Source organism: Pseudopipra pipra, chromosome 21 (genome assembly GCF_036250125.1).
Source record: "Pseudopipra pipra isolate bDixPip1 chromosome 21, bDixPip1.hap1, whole genome shotgun sequence".
NCBI classification, from domain to species: Eukaryota; Metazoa; Chordata; class Aves; order Passeriformes; family Pipridae; genus Pseudopipra; species Pseudopipra pipra.
The window spans coordinates 3,145,748-3,167,920 of NC_087569.1; the positions used below are offsets into that span (position 1 = coordinate 3,145,748).

General features: G+C 51.5%; 1 protein-coding gene across 1 annotated transcript; it reads left to right on the forward strand.

Annotated features, from left to right (window-relative positions):
- The first annotated feature begins 111 nt into the window (after window positions 1-111).
- FKBP6 (FKBP prolyl isomerase family member 6 (inactive)) lies at window positions 112-20,248 on the forward strand. Its single transcript, XM_064677676.1, has 8 exons — window positions 112-434; window positions 1,740-1,829; window positions 2,413-2,615; window positions 3,771-3,890; window positions 4,879-5,073; window positions 5,328-5,437; window positions 8,929-9,010; window positions 19,850-20,248. The coding sequence occupies exons 1-7, from the start codon at window positions 188-190 to the stop codon at window positions 8,996-8,998; spliced, it is 1,035 nt and encodes a 344-aa protein (XP_064533746.1). The 5' UTR covers window positions 112-187; the 3' UTR covers window positions 8,999-9,010; window positions 19,850-20,248.
- The last annotated feature ends 1,925 nt before the right edge of the window (window positions 20,249-22,173 follow it).

Sequence of the window (22,173 nt, forward strand, 5' to 3'; positions counted from 1 at the left end):
GCACCGCGACGCCCCGTGACGTTCCACCTCCCATTGGCCCAGCCCCGCCCAGGGGCGTGTCCCTTCTCGCGTGTTTCTAAAGCGGGAGCGCCGGGCCGGGGCCGCTGCTCGGAGCGCGATTGGTCGGTGGCGCCACCCTTGGCGGGCGGTGATTGGCGGAGCGCGCGGGGGCGTGGCCGCGGCCGTGATGGCGGGCGAAGCGGGAACCGGGCCCGGGGGGAGGTGGTGGCCGAGGGGGGACCGTGACCGTGACCGTGACCGTGACCGTGACCGTGACCGTGACCGTGACCGTGACCGTGACCGTGACCCGGGACCGGCAGCAGCCCCGGCGCCCTCTCAGCCCTTGGAGGACCTGACCGGCAATGGGGGGGTGCGCAAGGAGCAGCTGCGCCCCGGCACCGGGCCGCTCGTGCCGCCGTCCGCCTCCGTGGCAGGTACAGCCGGGCCTGGGGACCCGGAGCCTCCCGTGGGCTGCGAGAGGGTCACAGGGTGCCCAGAGAAGCTGTGGCTGCCCCACTCCTGGAAGTGTCCAGGGGCAGGCTGGACGGGGCTTAGGGCACCCTGGGAGGTGTCCGTGTCCATGGCAGGGGTGGGATGATCTCATTCTCCGTGGTCTTTGATGTCCCTTCCAACCCGAGCCGTTCCATGATTCCCGCAGCTCCCCGGGGCTCTGTGTCCCCCTCCTGGTGCTGGGTCCTGCCTGAGCTCAGCCTGGCCACCCCGGGGGGTTAATTGTGGTGCTCAGCAGCACCGTGGTGCCCGAATTCATGGGTACATCAGGCCCCTGAGCAGCTTTTAAATAGCACTTAATAAGTTCAGTCTGCGTTCACCAGGACTAAAAGCTTAAACTCCTTGGCAGTGTGAGCTGGAGTGAGGGTGTGGTGCCCATCCGTGTGCCCTGTGCCTCAGTGCCAGGTTTGGTCGGGGTGGCAGGGCCGGAGGAAGGTGCTGGGGGAGACAAAGAGGGCAGAGCCTGTTGTGGAAGAGCCCCAAGCCTGTTATGTTGAGGTGCTGGTGGCTGGCAAAGACCAGAACAGGCACTTCAAAGTGCTGTGTCTTTCTGTTTTGGAGACTGTCTGTTCTCCTTATCAGTGTTTTAGCACTTGGGATACCCTGTGTAACTTCTTGTGGCTGACAGATTAAAGGAAAGGGCATCTTGACCTTGAGGAAAGCAAGATTTCCAGGGCCCACCTGTGCTCACAGAGAAGTTTGAGGCTGCAATTGGTTCCTGAAGTGGTTTCAGGGCTGGTCCTGGATCAGGGAACACCCATTACAGTGTGTTTTCTAACTGAGGAGACGTGGAGTCACAGATTCACAGCTTGGAGGGTGTGTTTTCCCCTTTGTTCCTCTCTCTCCAGGTCTCCAGCTTTGGTTAGGGAATGCTTTGTTAAGTATTTCTGCAGATAACAGGGGCATTTTAATTTGCTCAGCTGAAGTTTCCAATTCTTAAAAGCACAAAAATCACATCTATTAATTAGCTCAGGAGTGTTAAGCAGCTGCTTTGTCTGGGGATGTTGTTAAAACACCCAGCACCACTGGGCTGCTTGGGTGGCACCAGGTTTTTGGTGTAGAACACAAGGGTTTGTGCTGCCTCTGCTGTTCCACACCAGAAGGAAAAAAGAGAAGCAGGAAAAAAGGGTGTTGCAAATCCAACCCTGAGTGTGCTCCTGATGTTGCTGTCACTGGATGTGAAACCAAACTCTTGCTTTTCTCTTCTCCCCACTCCTCCCTTTGCACAGTGAAGTACTCTGGGTACCTGGGAAACTGGAATAACCCCTTCTGTTCCTATGGGCACGGCAAGTATCCAAAGCTGATGAAACTTGGAAGAGGTAGGTTTGACCCACAAAGTTGGTCCTGGGGCTCGGGGTTGTGTTGAGACATTTTTGGGGCTCGGGGTTGTGTTGAGACATTTTGGGGCTCGGGGTTGTGTTGAGACATTTTGGGGCTCGGGGTTGTGTTGAGACATTTCAATTCAAATGCTGTTTGGTGCCTTTAGGTTGTTTGAAACCTTAAAAAGTTGTCAGTGGAGCCCAAAATCCCCATGGTTCAGATGGGAGAGGGAATGTGCACCTGTAACCCTCTGCCCAGGAGGGGCAGGGAGGTGTTTCCCACCTGTTTGAGATCACCAGAGAGGAGATGCTGTTCTTTTCCAGGCTGGATGGGGCTTGGAGCACCCTGGCCTAGTAGGAGCTGTCCCTGCTCATGGCAGGGGTTGGGCTGGATGATCTCTAAGGTCCCAGACCACCCTGGATCTGTGATACCTTGTGCTCAGCCTAGTATTCCACCGCGGAGCCGCTGACGCAGGAGCTCCCAAGGAGTTCTTTCCTCCAGGCTTTGGGAAAACTCATTGCTTGGCGTGTGAGGGGGGTCGGTGGCCGTGAGCCTCACCCCTGGCACCCCTGGCTGTGGCAGACATCACGCTGTGGGGGCTGGAGCTGGGGCTGATGTCCATGGCCCGGGGCGAGGTGGCGCGGTTCTGGTTCAGCCCCCGGTACGCGTACGGCCCGCGGGGCTGCCCCCCACACATCCCCCCGGACACCACCGTGCTCTTCCACGTCGAGCTGCTGGACTTCATCGACTCGGAGGAGTGTGACGTGTTCTTCGAGCTGAGCGACGTGAGTGAGTCTCCTTAGTAAGGTTTGGGAACGACACACGGGGCAGGGGACACGCGGGGCAGGGGACACGCGGGGCAGGGGACACACGGGGCAGGGGACACACGGGGCAGGGGTCGTTGTCCTGCCCTGTCCTTGTCCTGCCCTGTGGTTTTCGTGGCTCGTGGTTACGTTTGAGGGGAATGGAAAAAGCATCCAGAGTCCCTGCCCTCTGTGTCCCTCCCGGTGCGGGTGCTGCCTTTGTTTGCTCCTCTGGGCTGGAAGGAGTCGGTGGAACTGCTCCTGGTTATTTTTAGCTTTACCAGAAACCTCATGTTTACAACTAGAGGGCACCAGCTTCCAGGAATTCCTCTAAGGAGCAGGAAGGAGCCGTCAGTAACAATCCTGCTCAGTCCCAGTGCCCCCTCCAGCCCCCACCCTTTTGTCCCAGCCTCTTGGCTGCTCTCCCAAGTGCTCCTTCCCTGTTCTTTCCTCCCTGGTGAGTTACGGTGTTATTGTTAATTCCCCTTTTCATGTCAAGGGCTTTGGGCTGTGGTTGTGGGTCAGTGGGTGGGGGCAGAGGCTGATGGAGGAGCCTCTCCTGCCCCTCTCCTGCCCCCAGCACAGGCTGATTTTTTCCCCCACAGCCCTGTGAGGAAACCACACTTGTAGCACTCCCTCCTTGCCCACCCTTTCTGGCTGACTGACCTCTCTCTGTGTGCTGGTTCCAACTTGCAGACCCAGGACAAAACCTGTCCCTCCATTGGGGCTTTTTTTTTTTTTTTTTGCTGGTTGGTGTCTCTTGGGGGGGTGTCAGGCTGTCCCAGAGCTGCCCTGAGAGCAATTGGAGCAACAGAGCCTTTCAAGCAGCTTTGTGCCAGTGACAGCATTTGTATTAACTCAGCTGTGTGCTGAGAGAGTTGGGCAGGATTTAAGGACACATTCCTGCTTTTTTCAGCCCTACTGTGGGCCTGGGGAGCTTCCTGACCTCTTCATCAGGAATTACCAGCACAAAAAGTTTCAGCTTGACTGGGGAGATGCTACATGGTGATGGCCTGGCCTTGGCAAGGGCCTGGCTGCTGCTTTGTGAATAAGAGGGGGCTGTGCAGGGCTGTCCTGTCTGGGCTCTGTGCTTGTTTCCTTTTGTTTGAGCTGAAATTCAGGTATTTCTTTCCCCAGGCACAGAAGGACACGTTTCCTCTAGAAAAGGTGTTGAAAGTGGCAGCCACGGAGAAAGAGTTTGGCAACTACTTCTTCCATAAGCAGAACTTTGGGGTTGCCAAGCACAGATACAAAAGGGTATGGAGCCAGGAAAAGGCGGGATGTGCTTTGGGAAAAGCTGTGGAAGCAGGGATTGTTGTTAGCTCACCACAGCAGGTACAGGTTAGAGAGCAAATAACTTCATTGTCTCTTCCAGGCATAGTTTGGTGTCGAAGAACAGGGCTTGGACACCTGGTTTTGTGGAGGCAGCTGTGGTGAATGAGGGAATAGAGTCACAGAATCCTTAGGGTTGGGAAAGCCCTTTGAGATCATCGACTCCAACCATCCCCCAGCACTGCCAAGGCCACCACTAACCCATGTCCCCAAGTGCCACATCCACACATCTGTTAAATCTCTCCAGGGATGGGGACTCCACCACTGCCCTGGACAGCTGTACCAGGGCTGGACAACCCTTTCCATGAAGAAATTTTCCCTAAAATCCAACCTAAACCTCTCCTGCAGTTGCCTCCTGCAACGTGAGGCCATTTCCTCTTGTTCTGCCCCTTGTTCCCTGGGAGCAGAGCCCACCCCTCTGGTTCCACTCTCCTGTCAGGGAGTTGGAGAGAGTGAGAAAGTCCCCCCCTGAGCCTCCTTTTCTCCAGGCTGAGCCCCCCCAGCTCCCTCTCCAGGCATGGAAATGCTCAGTTATTCCTAAACTGGAATGCATCTGCCACAGTTCCAGAGGTGGTAAAGATTCAGTTGCTTTTCCCTGCTATTTTTGAAACAAAATTAATTTAACTTGCCTTTGTCCCTGTAACATTTCTCTTCCATGTTTGTCCTTAAAATCTGAGTCCTGGATGTAATTTTCTTTTCATTCTGCTGCTTTCAAGTTCCTTGATCAGCTCCTAAACCCTTGGCCACGTGGCTGAGCTGAGAGTGCCACGTGCTATTTACAGTTCTGATTGTTATTACTTTTAGCTGACTGAGGTGAGCAGAAACGTGGGTGTTGCTGTTGGATGAGGTGGATTCCTCACTTTCCAGCAGGGATTTGTTGTGCACTGGTTATTTTTCCCCCCTCTCTGCTCAGGCTCTCTCCATCCTGGATCGCAGCTGTTCCAGCGAGGCCGAGCGGAGCCAGATCAACACTTCCAAGGTGCCCCTGCTCCTGAACCTCTCCCTCACTTACCTGAAACTGGAATGTCCTGAGCGAGCTTTGAAATACGGGAAGAAGGCCTTGGAGATGGACCAGGGAAATGTCAAAGCCCTGTTCAGGTGTGGCCAGGTGGGCACAAAGAAATCCTTCTGGTTTTATCATCCCAGAACCCCCCGGCCTGGCTGTGGAGGGAACCCCTGAATTCTGCAGCAGTCGAGGTGGTTTGGCTGCACCTGCCCCTTCCCTCTGGGAATCTGTCACCTGGAGCTTCTCCTGGGGGATTCCTGAGCTACCTGGCTCTGCCTCAGGAATGTTTGTTGTTGAGTCCTGAAGAAGGGCAGTGAGTCTGTATTTACCTTGCAATGCACCCATCTTCTTCCCAGGCTTGTCTCTGCATGAAGGAATACAGCAAATCCCGGGATTTCCTGACTAGAGCCCAGCAAATCCAGCCCTTCAACCGTGATATCAACAACGAGCTGAAGAAGTGGGCAAGGTGAGAGCCCTCCTTTCCATCCCTGGAGGGCTTAGATGGGCTGGAACACCCATTCCAAAACGTTTATACTGTTAAAAAAAAAACAACCAAACACCAAACTGTTGGGTTAGTGAGTGACTTGGGAAAAGGCAGGTGGGGAAAACTGCTTGAAACGTTTTTGAGGCACAGCAGCTGCAGGTGAGGAGCTGGGAGCAACCACCCTTTCCATACAGTTGCTTTGGTGGGATGGGAGCAGGTAAGGATGAGGACAGGGATGTGGGGGCTGCCAAAATGCCTCAAACACAGTGAATTTAGCTCAGTTGGTTAGAGCTTGGTGCTAATAATGCCAAGGTTGTGGGTTCAGTGTCTGGAGGGGCCAGTCAGTGAAGAGTTGGACTTGAAGATCATTATGGGTCCTTTCCAACTCGGAATATTCTGTGACTCTGTGAAATGCAGTTGGCTGGACCTCCAGCTGATCATGTCCTGGATTAATAAGTATGATTTTGATTCCCTTTAAGATGTGTTGGTTAATCACAGCAGCTTTTCTGCACTGCAAGTGCTTCAGTGCACAATGCTACAAATACTGCTGTTTGTTAAAAGTGAATTTCTTGCTGGTTTAGAGGTAATAAGTGAGCAGCCCTGAAGGCAAACTCTGCCTTCACCCTCAGGCTGAGTACAGGACAACCCTGCCAGCTTTAGTCATGGCCCAGCCCCACCAAAACATGAGTAATGCTTGTCTCTGCCCTCATTCTGCTCTTCCTTTGAAACTGCCAGAAGCACCAACTAGTTCCCAAAAGTATGTGCTGTCCTGGCACTGTTCACAGGGGCAGGAGTGATGCCATGCCCAGCTCCAGAGCTCACAAAGCAGCCCTGGAATACGAACCCCCTTTTGTGTGTCACTGCCAGGCACTTGCAGAAAGGTTTGTAGGCAGCAACAACATCTAAAAAGAGTGGCTGGTGCTGCTGGAAAAGCCAGTCTGGAGGGCTGAGTGCCTTCTCCAGGGAGTGTTCTGGTGCAGAGCTATTCTGTCACATCAGTGTCCTGTGTATCCACATCATCTTTGACAGTCTGTGATGACACCAAGTCTTCAAACTTGTTCTGTTACTTCTGAAGCACAAAGAGCTCGAAGGCAGGATTAGCTGTAGTGTGGAAATATGAAATAAAGCCCTTGTATTTATCCAGATCTCCCTCTGGGTGTGGAGCTCCCAGACTGTGAGGTGAGGGCAGGGAGTTCTGCACTAGATCTGGCTGCTCTTGGAGGTTGGGTTGTGTTCAGGGCTGGAAGGCCTCATTCTAGAAGCCTCTTGTGTTCCCTTAGGTTTGTTTGAAATATGTTGGCAGGTAAAAGAGGAATCTTGCTGACAGTGTTGAGGTGGTGCTGCCAGGAAGCAACAAGGCATTTGTGCCTCTGTCTGCTCCAGCTCTGGAGAGAGCAGCACCTACAGCCAAAGGTGTGTCAGAGCTGAGTGTGCATTAAACCACTGTTGTCCTGCAGTTCCTGCTTCAGTGCCTGGTAAAATTGGTGTATTTTTTGCTTTTAACCATAGAATGGGTTGGGTTGGGTGGGACCTTAAAGCCCATCCAGTCCTACCCTCTGCCATGGGCAGGGACACCTTCCACTAGCCCAGGTTGCTCCAAACCCCATCCAACCTGGCCTTGGACACTTCCAGGGATGGGGCAGCCACAGCTTCTCTGCCCAACCTGTGCCAGGGCCTCCCCACCCTCACAGCCAAGAATTCCTTCCCAACATCCCATCCAACCCTGCCCTCTGGCAGTGGGAAGCCATTCCCCCTTGTCCTGTCCCTCCACCCCTTGTCCCCAGTCCCTCTCCAGCTCTCCTGGAGCCCCTTTAGGCCCTGCAAGGGGCTCTCAGGTCTCCCTGGAGCCTTCTCTTCTCCAGGTGAACACCCCCAGCAGAGAGGCTTCAGCTCTTGGAGTATCTCTATGGCCTCCTCTGGACTTGCTCCAGCAGGTTCAAGTCCTTCCTGTGCTCAGGACCCCAGAGCTGGAGGCATCTCTGCAGGTGGGATCTCTTACCACTGGCAAAGAGTGGAATTAGTAAGAAATAGATGAAGCCAGTGTTAACTGGGTGTTGTTAATGAGGCCTTACCTCAAGCTCCATCTGGAATGTTGCCTTTGCCTGAGAAAACTTGCAATGTGATCTGGCAAATGCTTCAGAAATTGGAGTACGGATCAAAATCCCGTTTTTAGAGGCTTTTCACTTCCTTACTGGGTACATTTATCTTCTGCTAAGAGGAATGTCATGTTAATCAGCAGCTCCCTTTTGCTGTCTGAAACAAAGCTTTGGAAAGCATCTGTTTACCAGCTGAACCAAGTTCTTGGCAAAATTCACTTCACTGGAGAAAAGGCAGAATCCAGGGTGTGGGGCATGTGGAATGTGTGCCTGGTACCAGCTGTGGTGGTCTTGGTGCAAATTCTGCTGCTGGATTTGGGAATTCTATTGGAAGGTTTGTGTTGCATCAAATCTGGGATGAAATGGGGCCGTTCCAATGTCTGGCATGAATCTGCCCCTCCAAACAAGGGGCTCTTGGATTTCCTGCTGTGGCTGGTGTGGGAATGTGCCATCCACAGATGGGCATCCATGATCTGCTCAGCCACGTCGGGCTGAGCCTTACCAGGAGAGATTTGCTGTGCTGGGATTTCACTTCACCAAACCTTCTGAGGGCTCTGGGCCCAGAGGTGCTGAGGGCAGGGCTGGGAGAGCTGGAGCCACCCTGGGGCTGGTTCTGCCGTGTTGCACAAAAACCTTTGCTTTTGGCCTTATATGGCAGCAGATGCAGGAAAACTGACCCCGTGGGCAGCCACTGCTCCCTGGGACAGCTCCCAAACTGAGTCACCCTGTGGCTCAGGGATTCCTCACCAGTGAGGTGAGAGCACAGGGAGCAGAGGATGCTGTGCCTGGATAAGCAGGGATTCAAATGGAGCAGGCTGGGAAGCTTCTGCTTTTTTGAAGTGAGAACAGAGGAGGGAACATCTGCCTTGTCATCCACTTAGTCCTGACACAAATCCCTGCTGTCCCCTGCCCATCCTGTGTCCATGGTGGATATCCTGGTGTAGGGCACTCAGGCAATATCTCCTGGGTGCTGAAGGAGCTCCTGCAGGGAGACACAGAACTATCCCACAGCACACAGGTGGGGTTCCTCTGCCCTGTCCCACACTTCCAAAACTGGTGTAGAAATCATCTGGCTCCCAAAAGGCAAATAAATGATTTAAGTTGGATTAGAAAGCTACACCTCTACCTCAGTTAGCTTGTTCCAGTAAAGCAGATACCCAAGATCTGAGGAGGAGGCACAACATTTCCAGCTCTTCTTCCCTGACGTGGCAGAGAGAAGGACTTGGATGAGCTGTGTCTGTGCTGCAAACACACTGTTACATCAGGCTAATTTATTTATGTAGAAAAGTAATGTTCTACAGAAAAAATAAGCTCTGTTTTTGGGTTGTGGCCCTGGCAGTCCCCAGCCCCTGATGCCATCCTGTCTCTGCTCTGCAGGTGCTACGGGGAGTACGTGGAAACGGAGAAGGACATGTGCTGCAGAATGTTTGACAGCTCTTGTGGCTGAGCAGGAATCAAGGTAACCAGGCTGTGGAAAAAAAAGGCTGAGCTCTCCCCAAACCTCTGTGCTGTGTGCTCAGGTGGGGAACCTGCTTCTCTACTGCGTGGGAGGGTTTTGGAGGCAAAGTGGAAGGTGAAGGGGAAGGGCGGGATGGTGGAATGTTGCTGCATCATCAGCTCGGGGAATTTTTCCTGGGACAGGGACCTGGAACTGCCAGGAGTTGAGTAAGTTTGGTTTGTTGTTTCCTGTGCTGCTTATCCCAGCTATTCCTGCTCAGAGCCAGGGGGAGGAATAGCTCTGTAGTCTTGTTTCTCTGCCAATTAAAAGAAACAAAAAAAAAAAAATTGTTCCTGTCAAACTTAAGAATTGGATTTCCTCCTCCCCTCCAGCTCTCCTGTCTGGAGCTGTTGGAATGCCTCACTTCAGAAAAATCTAAATATTTTATTTCTGGTTTGTTTTTTCTTTTTGTTTTGTTTTTTGGGGTTTTTTTAAATATTAAAAAACCTGTTTGGAGAAAAAATTTCAAATGGCTGTTTTGGACTCTTTAAAGCCTTAAATCTTCCAGCAAAATTGACGGGTTTATAAATGCACAAAGGCTCTTTGATCATTCTTTTTTTTTTTTTTTTTTTCCCTTTTTTTGTCAAAACCTTCAGGGGGGCACAAGGGGGGGGAGTGGAAATCTTTGCTGGTCTCTTGCTTTGGGGTAAACCCAAGGGAAGGAGTTGTGGAAAATGACAGCAGCCTTCTGTCAGGAAGCATCCCCAGCTCGGGGCCGTCACTTTGCTGCTGTTTTCTCTCTCTCCTGAAGCACAGGCAGCACCTCCTTGCTTGCAGAAAATGAACATTGGCAGCCTTTCCATCAGTGCAGTGGTGTTTTTTAAGCTTGGCTCTTTTGTCTGTGCTTGTGAGGGAGTTAAGGCAGTGTTCGAGGAAGAGGTTGGGTCCTAAAAGAACACAACCCTCTCCTGGCTGGATGTGCCTCTTTGTGTAACCTCTACCCTTCCTGCTGCCCCTGTGCCTTGGGCCAAGCTGAGTGTGTGGCCTCAGAGCACAAATCCTTCTGCCCTGGCTGTGGGATGACACTGGTGACACCTGTCACAGGTACCTGCCCCAAGAAAGGAGCTCTGAAAGGGGATTTAAGACTGACAAGGTCTTGTGCAGGAAATCTGTGGCTCTGGGCTTGGCAAGAGGCTCTGCTTCTCCACTTGCTGAAGTCCAGTTTGGAAGCCTGTAGGACCTTGGGTCTCATTCCTGATGGTGCCTGACCTGGGAAGCTTTTTGTGTGGCTCTGGGCATCAGCTTGGCCCTGCTTTGTGGTGGGAGTCTGAGGGGTTGTGGTGATCTGGGGCACCACACGGGGCCTCCCCTGGGAAGGTTCTGTGGCCTCTTGTTTCCCAGAAAGTGGCTTGTGAAGGTGGTGATTTCCACAGAGCTGGTGGAAGTAAACCAGTGGGTTTGGTTAGGGGAGACTGAGAAGTACAAAGAGGAAGGGAAAAGGAGACACTTCTGTAGGGCTGAGCTTAAGGATTGGGCTAAACTCATCAACCAGAGTTTATCCACTGACCCCAGAGTTCTCCCACCTTACACAGCTTGGAGGTTGATTTTAGTTGCAGCATTAAAAATAGACCAAGTCTCCCAGACAAACATAAATCACCAAGACCTAAACAGGATTCTACTGTTCATTCATGGCAAGAGAAGTCCCTTTGCTGGAGGAGGTTCCTGCAGGGCCTTTGAGCTGGAGGTTGGGCTGCTGCTTTAAAACCTCATTACACATTCAGAGAGGAGCAAAGCAGTTCCAGCAGGAGCTCCTGCTCCCTGTCAAAGGCACTGGGAATTAGTCAGGGTGGAAGCAGAACGTTCTTTAGTGTTTTCTGACAGCCTTGTACCAGTTTAGGGCACAAGCTGTACTGGGGCAGTCTGGCTCCATCCCTTCTGTGTAAGGCACTGAGTGAGGAGATGGCCTGGGAGTGCCATGGTTGATGATCCAGTGGAATCACAACAGTTGTGGAAAACTTTCCTGCATACCAGCTGGCAGGTGCTTGTGGAGCACTGAGCTGACCCATGGTCCAGCTCCCAAATGTCTTGGAGCTGTAGCTGTGGCTTTTCCTCCCTCCTGGAACACTGCTGCATCCCTCCCCTGCCTCAGAGCTCCTTCCTGGGTGCTGTGCCTTTGGGGAGTCCTGCTCTGCTGCAGGGACAAGGTTCATTCCTCTGCACTGGATAACCCAGGGCTGTATGTTTTGTACAACTGCACCCAAACCTGGGCACACCTGAGCATCCTCCTTCTGCCCGGTGTCTTTGCAAGGGATTTTGCAGTGATAGGATGAGGGAGAACGGTTTTAAGCTGAAAGAGGGGAGATTTAGGTCGACTATTAGGAAGAAATCCTTCCCTGTGAAGGTGGTGAGGCCCTGGCACAGGTTGCCCAGAGAAGCTGTGGCTGCCCCATCCCTGGAAGCATCCAAGGCCAGGTTGGACAGGGCTTGGAACAACCTGGGCTAGTGGAAGGTGTCCCTGCCCATGGAGCAATATGATCTTTAAGGTTCCTTCCAAGACAGAGCATTCCATCATTTCTGTGTCCTTCTCCCAGTTCCTCAAATTGCTACAAACATCATCTTGCTCAGAACACAGTTCTCACCTTTTTTAATGCAGTTTGTGGTCAAAATAGATCTTTTCTTCGGTGAAGTGCAAGGCTGCTCGTGGTACTTTCTGGGGGAATTCAGGAATACTCAGAGGGAAAAATAGAGGCACAAACACTTTCCTAAATCCATCCTGCTGTGGTTCCTTGGAAATGTCTTGTGTCTCCTGCTTGTCCCTCTCTGGGTTTGGGGTATTTACCTGCCTCTGTCCCCTCTGTGTGGTGCAGGTGTGTCAAGCCCAGCTTCCTGGGCTGTGCCGAGCTGGAAGTCCTCCTTGGTGTCCCCAAAGCTGCAGGATGGTGGGCTGAGGCCTGCTGGCTTATGGGAGCTTTTGGTGGTTGCTTGAAAGACCCAACATTAAAAAAAAAAAAAGGAATTTGTCATCACTGTATTACTGTGGTCCTTCATTGTAAGAGATCTAAATCATGAGGAGTGGGGACAAATTCCTTAGGAATGTCTGGGTTCTAGTAGAGGGTCCTTGGTGATACTTTTGTCCCAGAAAGATGAGCATTTGAGCTTTTTTTTTTCATTATAGGTGAGCCAAAGTTGAAAGCTTGTCTCTAATGTGCACCTCAGCTCAGTACACAGGAGAAGTGGTCCCAGGAGTTGGGAGCACACGGGGAAATGTTCCAGTGCAAACAAACAGGGCTGAAATTATGGCAGGAAACAGTAACTCTGAGGTCAAACTTGTGATTGCCATGAATAGCAAGTCCTACCAATTCTGAAGGCATTAATGGGTGAGAATTGGCTGTACAACTGGGGCTGTGTCACCAGGTAGAAGTGACTATAATTGGGTTTAAAATCAGCAGCAGTTGCCAGTTAAACTGACCTAATAAGCTGAAAGAGACTTGCAAATAAACGGAGTCTGTGCATAAAACAAAGTCCTGCCTTGGGAAAGCTCCAGACTTGGAGTAAACAGCAACTTGCTCCTTCCCCTCCTGCTCTGGTTGTTCCTGGGATCTGAAATGTGCCTCCTGCTGATCCTGTCCCTCCCCACTGCTGAGCAACACAGAACCAGCAATTCACTGCTCCTTTAGAATATGCAAATTCCTGTCCCACAGAGGTGTCCTGTGCTGCAAAGGAAATTGTTAAATCTCTGCTTTCTGCTGAGCCTGGCTGGGCGAGGGGGAAGGCTTGAAGGAGGACTTAATTAAGCATTCTCCTTGTTAAGCAGAGGAAGGAGAAAAGCTTTTAATGAGGTGGTTGGGTTGGGTTTTTTTGTTTTCCCTCCAGCTCTCTCCTCTTCTAACATCTTGCCTTTTTTTTTTTTTCTCAGTTGTTCTGCAGTTCCTTCCTGCAGCAATACCTGTAATATCTCTGTGGTAGGATCTTGGGCTCTGGGAACTCTGGAGAGAGGACTGCAGGACCTGGTTTTAGGGATGCCCTGACATGCTTTCTCAGTGGGTGTACTGGACATGGGCCTGGATGCACTAGGGGAGGTTTTTCCAGACTGGGAGATCTGGCTGGGGCTTAGAAGCCAAAATAGGATGTGAAAGGGAAAAGAGGGAGATCTGTGCAATATCTCAGTGTCCATCTTCCAGCCTCATCCAAGGACTGCCTTGGGGCCCTGGGCTGTCCTCTCTGACTTAAGAAGTGCCTAAAGCCTGGGATTCCCCCTTTGTGCTCAAACACAAAGCTCTCAGGTGAGGCAGGAGCAGATCCCAGAGGCTGCATCTCTGACAGGAGGGGGGAGCCAGGGCTCTGCTCCCAGGGATCAAGGGACAGGACCAGAGGAAATGGCCTCAAGCTGTGCCAGGGTAGGTTTAGGTTGGATATCAGGGAAAACTTCTCAGTGGGAAGGGTTGTAAAGCATTGGAGTAGACTGCCCAGAGCAGTGGTGGAGTCACCATCCCTGGAAGTGTACAGAAAACACATGGATGTGGCACTTAGGACGTGGTTTAGTGGTGAACAAGGTGGTACTGCACTGATGGTTGGACTTGATGCTCTCAGAGGGCTTTTCCAACTTTCTGTGAGTCTTGTTTTCCCCCAGCTCCTGCCTGAGGCCACCTGGCCCTGGGAAGGCCAGGCTGAGTCCCCAGGGAATACCCCTGTGTGGGGTTTTACTTCTCAGAACCTTTGCCAAGAGCTCTAATACAAAATATTCTGCTGTTACAAACCAGTAGAGCGTGAAGAAGGTCCTGGGCTCTTCTCATTCCCATGATAACTCCTGGTTTATCATGCAGGTGCAGTTTAAAGAGAATGGGTTATGTGTAAGATGGGAATTTCTTTATGAACTTTTAGCTTTGCAGGGCATTTAGTCACTGGCCCTCACTTCCAGCAGCAAGGAAACACACAGTTATCCTAAATTTTTCTCTGAATTATAATTTTTAAAGCCTTCTTTCTCCACCCCTTCAGTGGTGCCCTGGCTGGGCACCAATCCTGCTGCTCTGGAATCTCCAGGTGTTCTCTCTGAACTAGCAGAAGAGATGCTTTTGTCCTATCTATTTCTCTTAGTTTTAAATCCAGGGATTTTAAATGTCCATGGAAACTTTTACTGACCTGACACCCTTCAGGGGAGATGCTCTCCTGGTTACAAGAGGGTGCTGGTGCTGGTCAGAGTCTTAAACCTGCCAGCTCTGTGCTCCAGCAAAGTGAGCAGGGAAACAGTGACAGACTTGGGAAGAGCTTTAAGTGCAGAGACAGCTGAGGTTAAATTAAATAAGTGCTGAGGGCCCTAAAAGTGTTCATTGTGGTTTTGAGAAATACTCCTCTGCTTCTCAGCTGCCAAGCACTCCATCCCAGTGCATGGAGTCAGTGAATCTCAGAATTTTTTGTGTTGGAAAAGCCCTCTAAGGTCATCGAGTCCAACCCTTCCCCCAGCACTGCCAAGGCCACCACTGACCCACGTCCCCAAGTGCCACATCCACCTGTCTGTTAAACCCCTCCAGGAACTGGGACTCCACCCCTGCCCTGGGCAGCTGGGCCAGGGCTGGACAAGCCATTCCATGAAGAAACTTTGCCCAGTATCCAACCTGACCCTCCCCTGGCACAGCTTGAGGCCGTTCCCTCTCCTGTCCCTTGTTCCCTGGGAGCAGAGCCCGACCCCCCCCGGCTCCCCCCTCCTGTCAGGGAGTTGCAGAGCCAGAAGGTCCCCCCTGAGCCTCCTTTTCTCCAGGCTGAGCCCCCCCAGCTCCCTCAGCCACTCTGTGTTGGGGTGTCCTGTCCATCAGCTGATGGATTGGGAGCTGCATCCCTGCTGGAACAGCCCCTGGGTGCTGAGGGTCGTGTCTGACACTGGAGCAGCAGCACTTTGCAAACAGGCCCTGTCTGTGTCTGTCACCACCAGGAGATCCCAACAAGGGCTTTGGATTTGGGGAACGTGCTTTTGGAAAGACTTCTTGCTTCAGATGCAGGGAGTGCCTTGGCACTGCTGAGAGCTGCTTTGCAGAGCTGGAGAGTTATTTCCAGTAAGGACAGACATGACCTTGATGTGCCTCCTGCACTGCCCACCCTGCTCTGTCGGGGCTGTTGATTCCATAGAATGCTGGGCATTATTGACCTGGGAGTTATCTGAGCTCTTCAAGGACTGGGAGCTGCCCTAAGGATCAGTGTCAGCCCTGACTTGCTGGGTGAAGTCCCTTCTGAGTCAGAAGTGTGTGTTGAAGAGTTCATCCCTTCTTTCACCTTCTCATAATTGTCCCTCTTGTGAGACCTCTTGCTCTCTGAAGAAGTGGTTTTTCTGCTTTATCTGGGTGCTGTTTGAAGGGGATTTGGGTTTTGGTGGTTTTTTTTTTTAGAAGTGCTTAGGAATGAGCTCTGCTTTCTGTTCTTCCTTTTTACATTAGGAATCCTTGTCCTATCCCAGATCTGAACAGACTTGACAGCTCCTCCTTCCATCACCTCAGGTTCAGGATGGCAGTGCATGTCATCAGCATTCAGGGCCTTTGGAGTCGAGACTTGTTAGAGATCTCTGGAGAATTCCTGCTGCCACTGAGCTGTCTGTCTGGCATACAGGCAGTGCTTGGAACTTGCTGTGGATCCTTTGCAGAGCTGAGGATCATGACAAATTGACTGGGGGGAAAAAAATGCTGAGAAAAAAGCATTTAAGAGGGCAGTGGGAGTTCATGTAGCTTGGCTCTAGACACTAGGAGCAGCACATCTGCTCCTTCCACCTTCCCCTGTGAATTTGGGCACCTTAGATGAGGCAGTTGGAGCCTGTGCCAGCCTTTGGTTGTCTGGATGAGTGTCTGGGTGCTGTGTGCTCTGCAGGAACACCCACAGCCACCTCGGCACTGAAGTGGCCACTTGAAGCACTCACAGCTGGACATCCCCAAACAGCACTTGAGGAGAGGGGAGGGCAGGGCTGACTGCAGAGCCACTTCCTCAGAGAGCACATAAGTGGTCCCTAATTAGGGAATTCTCTCATGGCATCCTCAGAGAAAGCCCCCAGGGATGGCAATGCCTTGTGTCCAGATAGAGCAGGACAGCCTGGAGCTGGAAATAGCTGTTGCTGTGCTATGTCAGGGTGGATTGCCCAGACATGGAGTTATCAGCTGCTGAGAGCACCCTGGTGCTTCTGGGCTTTCTTCTTGGCACTCTGCAGCCTGTCACTAACCTCTTGTGGGCTCCATGAGATTGTTTCCCTCCTGGCTGTGGTGGTTTTTCTCCAGGCTGTCCTTCCAGAGTGGCAGTGCCTGTGGGGCTGGGCAGGATCTGAGTGAAGAGCCCTTTTCAGATGGTTGCTGTTCCCAGCAGGCTCATGTGGAGCTGTGGTGTTGGATGTGCTGGATCCTTCTGGCTACTTCCCTTCCTTTCTTCTCCATGCCCATTGCAAATCCCATTTAGATCCAACACAAGCATTGAAGAGAAGGTGCTGCTCTGTCTCCCCTAAGAGACATGAGGAGGCTGCATTTCTCTGAATATCCTTTGAGGTCACTTTTCTGGGATATAAAAACCTTCCAGGCTGCCCCCACCAACCTGATTTCTTGGATACTTCCCTTGAGGAACACTGTTCTCACTGAGGGGTTATCCCAGTGCAGTGCTGCTGGCAGCTGCTGCCTCGAGGTGTGGGTGTAGAGAGGGCTGAACTGGCAGGAGAGATGGTTTAAATGCACAACTCCAACTTTGCAATTTCCTCCTGCTTTGATAAAAACTTTATCTGCTGTGTTTAGTGCTTCCCTGCAGCCCTGCTAGAGAATGGAGGCAGGAGAAGGGGGAGCTGGGAAAGATGCACCAACAGTTTTCTGTGCAAAAAAAAAAGCAACTTAGACCAAATTGTAAAGCCTCAGTTAAACATTAACTGTTAATTATGGCTTTAATGCAGAGTAAAGGTGACTGTGGATATAAATGACCTATGACCTGACATGTTGCTCACTGTGAATTGATGGTTGGCCTTGTCATTGCAAAGGAGGAATTAAAATAGCCGGGGCCAACAGGCCTGTGTGTGAACTTCAAAGGCAGCCTGTGCCTCGCTGAGTTGCTGCCAACCTGCTGTTAAGTGAAGGAAACAATCTTGGAGCAGGGTCCTGCCTGGATTGGGCTGTTCCCCTCCGTGCAGGAGCAGCAGAGGCTTTGAACCCCTTCCAGCTCCCGTGTCTGCAGGGCCCTGTGGTTCCCCTCCACTTCTCCTCTGATTGTGGAGCCATTAGGTGGAAATGAAAGAGATGAGCTGATCAAACACTCCCTGAAATGGCTTTAGGGTTTCAGTTTGAATATTTTTTTTAATTAGCTGCATGTAAAGACTTTATTACTTCAAATAGCAGCCACAAAACCCTCTCAGTTTGATCCTTTATTTTCCTGGTGCACACGAAGCATCAGTAGCTGTAGGTTTGTACCCAGTTAGACACCCCAAACCACAGCCAACAGCCAGTGGGAACATGCAGGGATCAGCTTTGAAGTATTCCTGTTGGGAACACATGAAGGAAGTGCTGTGTGAGGATGGGATCAGACTGACAAGGAGCAGAGTGGAAGTCAGTCGCATTTTAGCAGGAGCAAGGATGCTTTAGTCTGACAACACACAGAACACTGTAGCACATCAAGGGTAAGGATTTTTTTTTTTCCCCCCACACTTCAAGCCTTTCTTTCCTTGTCCTGGCTGATAGAACTTCATGCTGTGAACTGGAGAAATGATTTAAGCATTTCTCTCTCTGATTCATTTTCAAAGAGAAGAGATCAGCTCAAGTGTCCTCCAGTCGTTTTCCTGCTTTAGAAACTTCCTCTCCCCCTTCTCCTGCTCAGGGGAGACACTGGAAAGTGCTGCCAGCCTGAACTGGCTCTGGGTATCTTGTATGTCAGGAACATCATGTACCCCTAGTTTTGGAAGGTTTGGCAGTAAGAGGAGCCTGTGAAATGAGGCTCTTGGTGGGTGTGGGTGAACCAGGATGGTGACTCTGCCTTGAATCCCAGTTTGTGCGAGGCTGGAAATCTTCACTCCTGTGTTTCTGGCAGCCTTGAAAGTTCCTCTACGCTTTTGTGCTTTTATTATCCCAAACTTTAAATTGGGGACAGCCCTTGAGAGAGGCACATTGTGCTGATTCAGGCTCAGTTTTCTGGCAGGGTGGCCCTTGAGTCACGGGTTCCGTGTGGCTCCGAGCACAGGGACTGACAATCCCGACAATCCCGGCTCCTCTTGGGGTCAGCGGAGGGAGATGAGTCACTGGGGTGAGCAGGAGGCTGGGCTGGAGACTCCTGATGTTCCTCACAGCCCTAATTATCCAGTGATCCTGTGGTGCCTTTCAAGGATGTACAATGAATGAGGTGTGGATTCTGAGCATCATGTGATGCTTCATCTTCTCATCCCTGATCCCTTCATCATTCTCTGTAAAGCGGCCGTTTCCCTCACAATTCCTGGGTTTTTTGCCTCCTGGTTAGCAGCCTGTAAGTTGATATCCTCTAAGGGACAAGCTTCCTTATTTTGCTACCAGTAATTTGATTTCCATGTGCAGGCATGGGCTGGCTGAGCCAGGGTGCTGGAAAAGTATAAAAACGGGTTTGGGCTCCTGGTGTTCCTGAGCTGAGTCGGGCACCTCTTGGATGGGATCCTTTGACCCTCAGAACTGCTGCAGGATACACAGAAGGGGTTATCCTGGGGAAAGGTTTCCGAGGATTTTCCTGATTTTTATCTGTTCAGTCTTTGCTGTTTATCCTGTGGATGACAGAGGGACAAGGCTGATGTTTCCTCAGTGATTTGGTACCATTTTTTACTGATAAATCAGGGAAGTACCCCCTGTATCATTATTTCTTCATTGGTACCTCAGAGGTGCCACTGGCAGCAACACCACAAGCAGCAGGATGTGACACCAGGCACAGGAGAAGGTGCTGGGTCTGAGGGCCAGGGAGGGGAAGGTCCTGGCTCTGCAGGAGCAGAGGGAAGGTGTGGCTGGGAGAGGCTTTGAAGGAGCAGATGAGTTTTTGGCAGCGAGGTCAGTAGAGCCATTAGAAGGTGAGGCAGGAGAGCCAACTCCTGATCAGGGACCCAAGAGGTTCCCCTTTGAAATTCAGAGCTGGGGAAGGAGGAATCACAGGGTAGAAACACACCTGGTTCTTATCCAGAGAAAGCTGATGCTGCAGCAAGGTGCTGGTTTCCTTCTGGAAAAGGAGGGAGGGATGGGGTGGGGGCTGAGATTGAGAGAAAGGGGCTTAGCTGGATATAGAATCTGCCATTTCTCCATGTGTGCCAGGGCTCCAGGACTGGTGAGGACCCAACTGTAAGTGGGAGCAATGGGTTGAGACCAGGTAACAACACCCAAAGCACTGGGGATGCTCTGTGATCCATCCCAGGCCTCCCAGTGCTCCTGTCGTGCACCAGGAAGGAGCTGGGAGCAAGGAAACATGGGGAGAAACAATAGGAAAATGGGATGAGGAGAACAGTGAATCTTCTGGGAGACACAGGACTGTCTCCAAAGGCAAAGAGTGAGTATCCAGGCTTTGGTTTCCCAGAGTAGAAGTGGAAAAGCACAAGTGATGGGAAGCGTGGATGCCCCTGTGCAGGAAAGGGGGTGGCCTGAAGAGTTCTCTGGGGCTTCCCTGAGCTGGGCTGGCCACTTTTGAGCTCTTGTCACTTAATACTCAGTTTTATCCAAGTCCTCCACGAGGAAGTTGAATGGATTTTATGGGGATTTCCCTGTGCCTGTTTCACCTGTGTTAATCCAGAGAATTCCAGGTGTTTCTTTCAGGGCCACTGGAGCTGTGCTGGTAACCACGGACCATTTCATTCTGAAATGGATTAAACTGTGCAGGTGATGTCTGGGAGACACTGACTGTGATGTTTTGTCATCCTAGGACCTTTCCAACTGCCCAGCCCTTGGACAGGAGGGAGGCCCACCTGGGGGCACGTGGAGATTCCAGCATCACATTTTGGGAAAAGGAGCAGGAGCACTGTCTGCTTTGAGAGATGAAGTGAAAGTTCCGATTTTTGTACACAAACTGATTTTCATGAAGTTGGGTTTGTTTGCTGGGTTTTGAGACGTTTTCCAGAAGAATTAAGTCCTGCTGTCAGAGAGAGGAAAGTGTTCCTTCTCTCTGCCCTGACATCCTACCTCCTGCAGGTTCCAGGCTGCTTTTAGGGAATCTGTTAAGTGGGAGGAGGATGCCGTGAAGTTTTGTATTTGCACAGGCTGTTCTTTAAAAACTTACGTTTGATATTTTTGTTCTGAGAAAATAAACCAACCTGAGCATTAAGGCTGTGCCAGTTTATTGTGCAAGAGGGATTAATGCCTGAAAGGAGCTGGAATTTGGGAATGGGGTCTGGTTTGTTGCTGTAGAGCTGACTCCCTTTGTGGGCAACAGCGTGTTGTGCTCTTTGTTTTGGCTGGATGTTCCTGTGAGTGTTGGTGCTAAATTTAAAATTGCTGAAGAATGCCAGCTTTGTCCCCTGCACATCCTGTGACTCCTCCAGCTTCCCTGGAGTTGGGTTCTCTGGGAGCAAATTCCACTGTGTGCTCATGTGGGGGTGAGGCTGGAACTGAATAAATGCAGTGCCAAAGATGCTCTAAGGGCTGGAGCCCCTCTGCTCTGGAGCCAGGCTGGGAGAGCTGGGGGTGTTCACCTGGAGAAGAGAAGGCTCTGGGGAAACCTTAGAGCTCCTTCCAGTCCTTAAAGGAGCTCCAGGAGAGCTGGAGAGGGACCTGGGACAAGAGACTGAGGGACAGGACAAGAGGCAATGGCTTCCCACTGCCAGAGAGCAGGGATAGATGGGATATTGGGAAGGAATTGTTGGCTGTGAGGGTGGGGAGGCCCTGGCACAGGTTGCCCAGAGAAACTGTGGCTGCCCCATCCCTGGAAGTGTCCCAGGCCAGGTTGGATGGGGCTTGGAGCAACCTGGGCTAGTGGAAGGTGCCCCTGCCCATGGCAGGGTGTGGGACTGGATGGTCTTTAAGGTCCCTTCCAGCCCAAACCATTCTGGGATTCTGTGAATTCCACAGCAGGGGCTTCCCAACTGCTCACCTGTCCCGGGTGCTCTTGTCTGTCCACTTGTCCCTGCTTTTTTCCGGGAGGGTCTAAAACCGATCCCCCCAGTCAGTCCCAGTTCACGTTGCCGAGCCCTTTCCCGGCCCGACACTAGATGGCAATGCCTCCTTCCCAATGCTTCTCCAAAGGCCGGTGATCGGGATTCCTTTCTGATGGGCTTTAAATCTGGATATTGGTGTTTTTCTGCACCAGTTATCCTGATAATTTTGCTTGGGAGCTGGTGCCTCTTCCCTAAAAGAAGTGGAGAAACTTTTCCTGGGATAAGACATAAACACAGAAGTTTTTCCAGCAGGAGCCAGTGCCTGTCGTGGAGCTCCCTGCCATGGGCTGTGCTGGCACTTCCCTGCCAGCCCTTGGGATGATCAAGTGTGGGCAGCTGGATCCATGAGTGGAAACTTGGCACATCCCTGTCCACCGATGACCTTGGAAAGGCAGCACCTCCTGCTCCCCACACTGGGGACCAAACCCAGCGGGGAAGGCGTTTCATCTGCTAAATCTGAACTGCAGGACTGTGGGTGGGTGGTGTGGCTGCTGTGGCACACTGAGGAGCTTTCCAAGCCTCTGGAAGGTCTTCTCCAGTCCTGCTGCCAGTGGCAGAGAACAGCAGCCACTTCCCTGTCACTCAGCCCACGCTGGTGACTTGTATTTGATCCAAGGTCCCTCTCCAGGTTAACGGGCAGTTTGCTGCTATCTGACACTTCCCATGGTGAACTGGACCTTGCTGAAGTGCATTTTTCCACTTTTCCTTACCAAATTATGGCCAAAAATTACTTTCCTGAGCTTCATTTATTTAATTTTTTTGTTGTTGTTATTGAAGGAAGAAATACAATCTTTCAGCCTCTGGGCAAAATCAAAGGTGTGTTTGGACCTGACTTGGCATTAAAACAGAAATACAAATCCTTAACTTAAAGAGACAAAAATCTCTACAGAGAACCACACTTTCTGGTTGGTAGTCAAAAAACACAGGCTTGGAGAAGTTTCCTACTGGAATTTTAGATTTTGGCCGAAATGCCTCCCCTTGTCCCCCCTCCCATATCAAATACTTTTTGACAAACACCCTCAGTGTGTTCCCTGGAGAAGCTGCTCCGAAGGTTGGTCCCAGCTCAGCAGTGCTCTTGTATTTCCAGTTTGGGTTT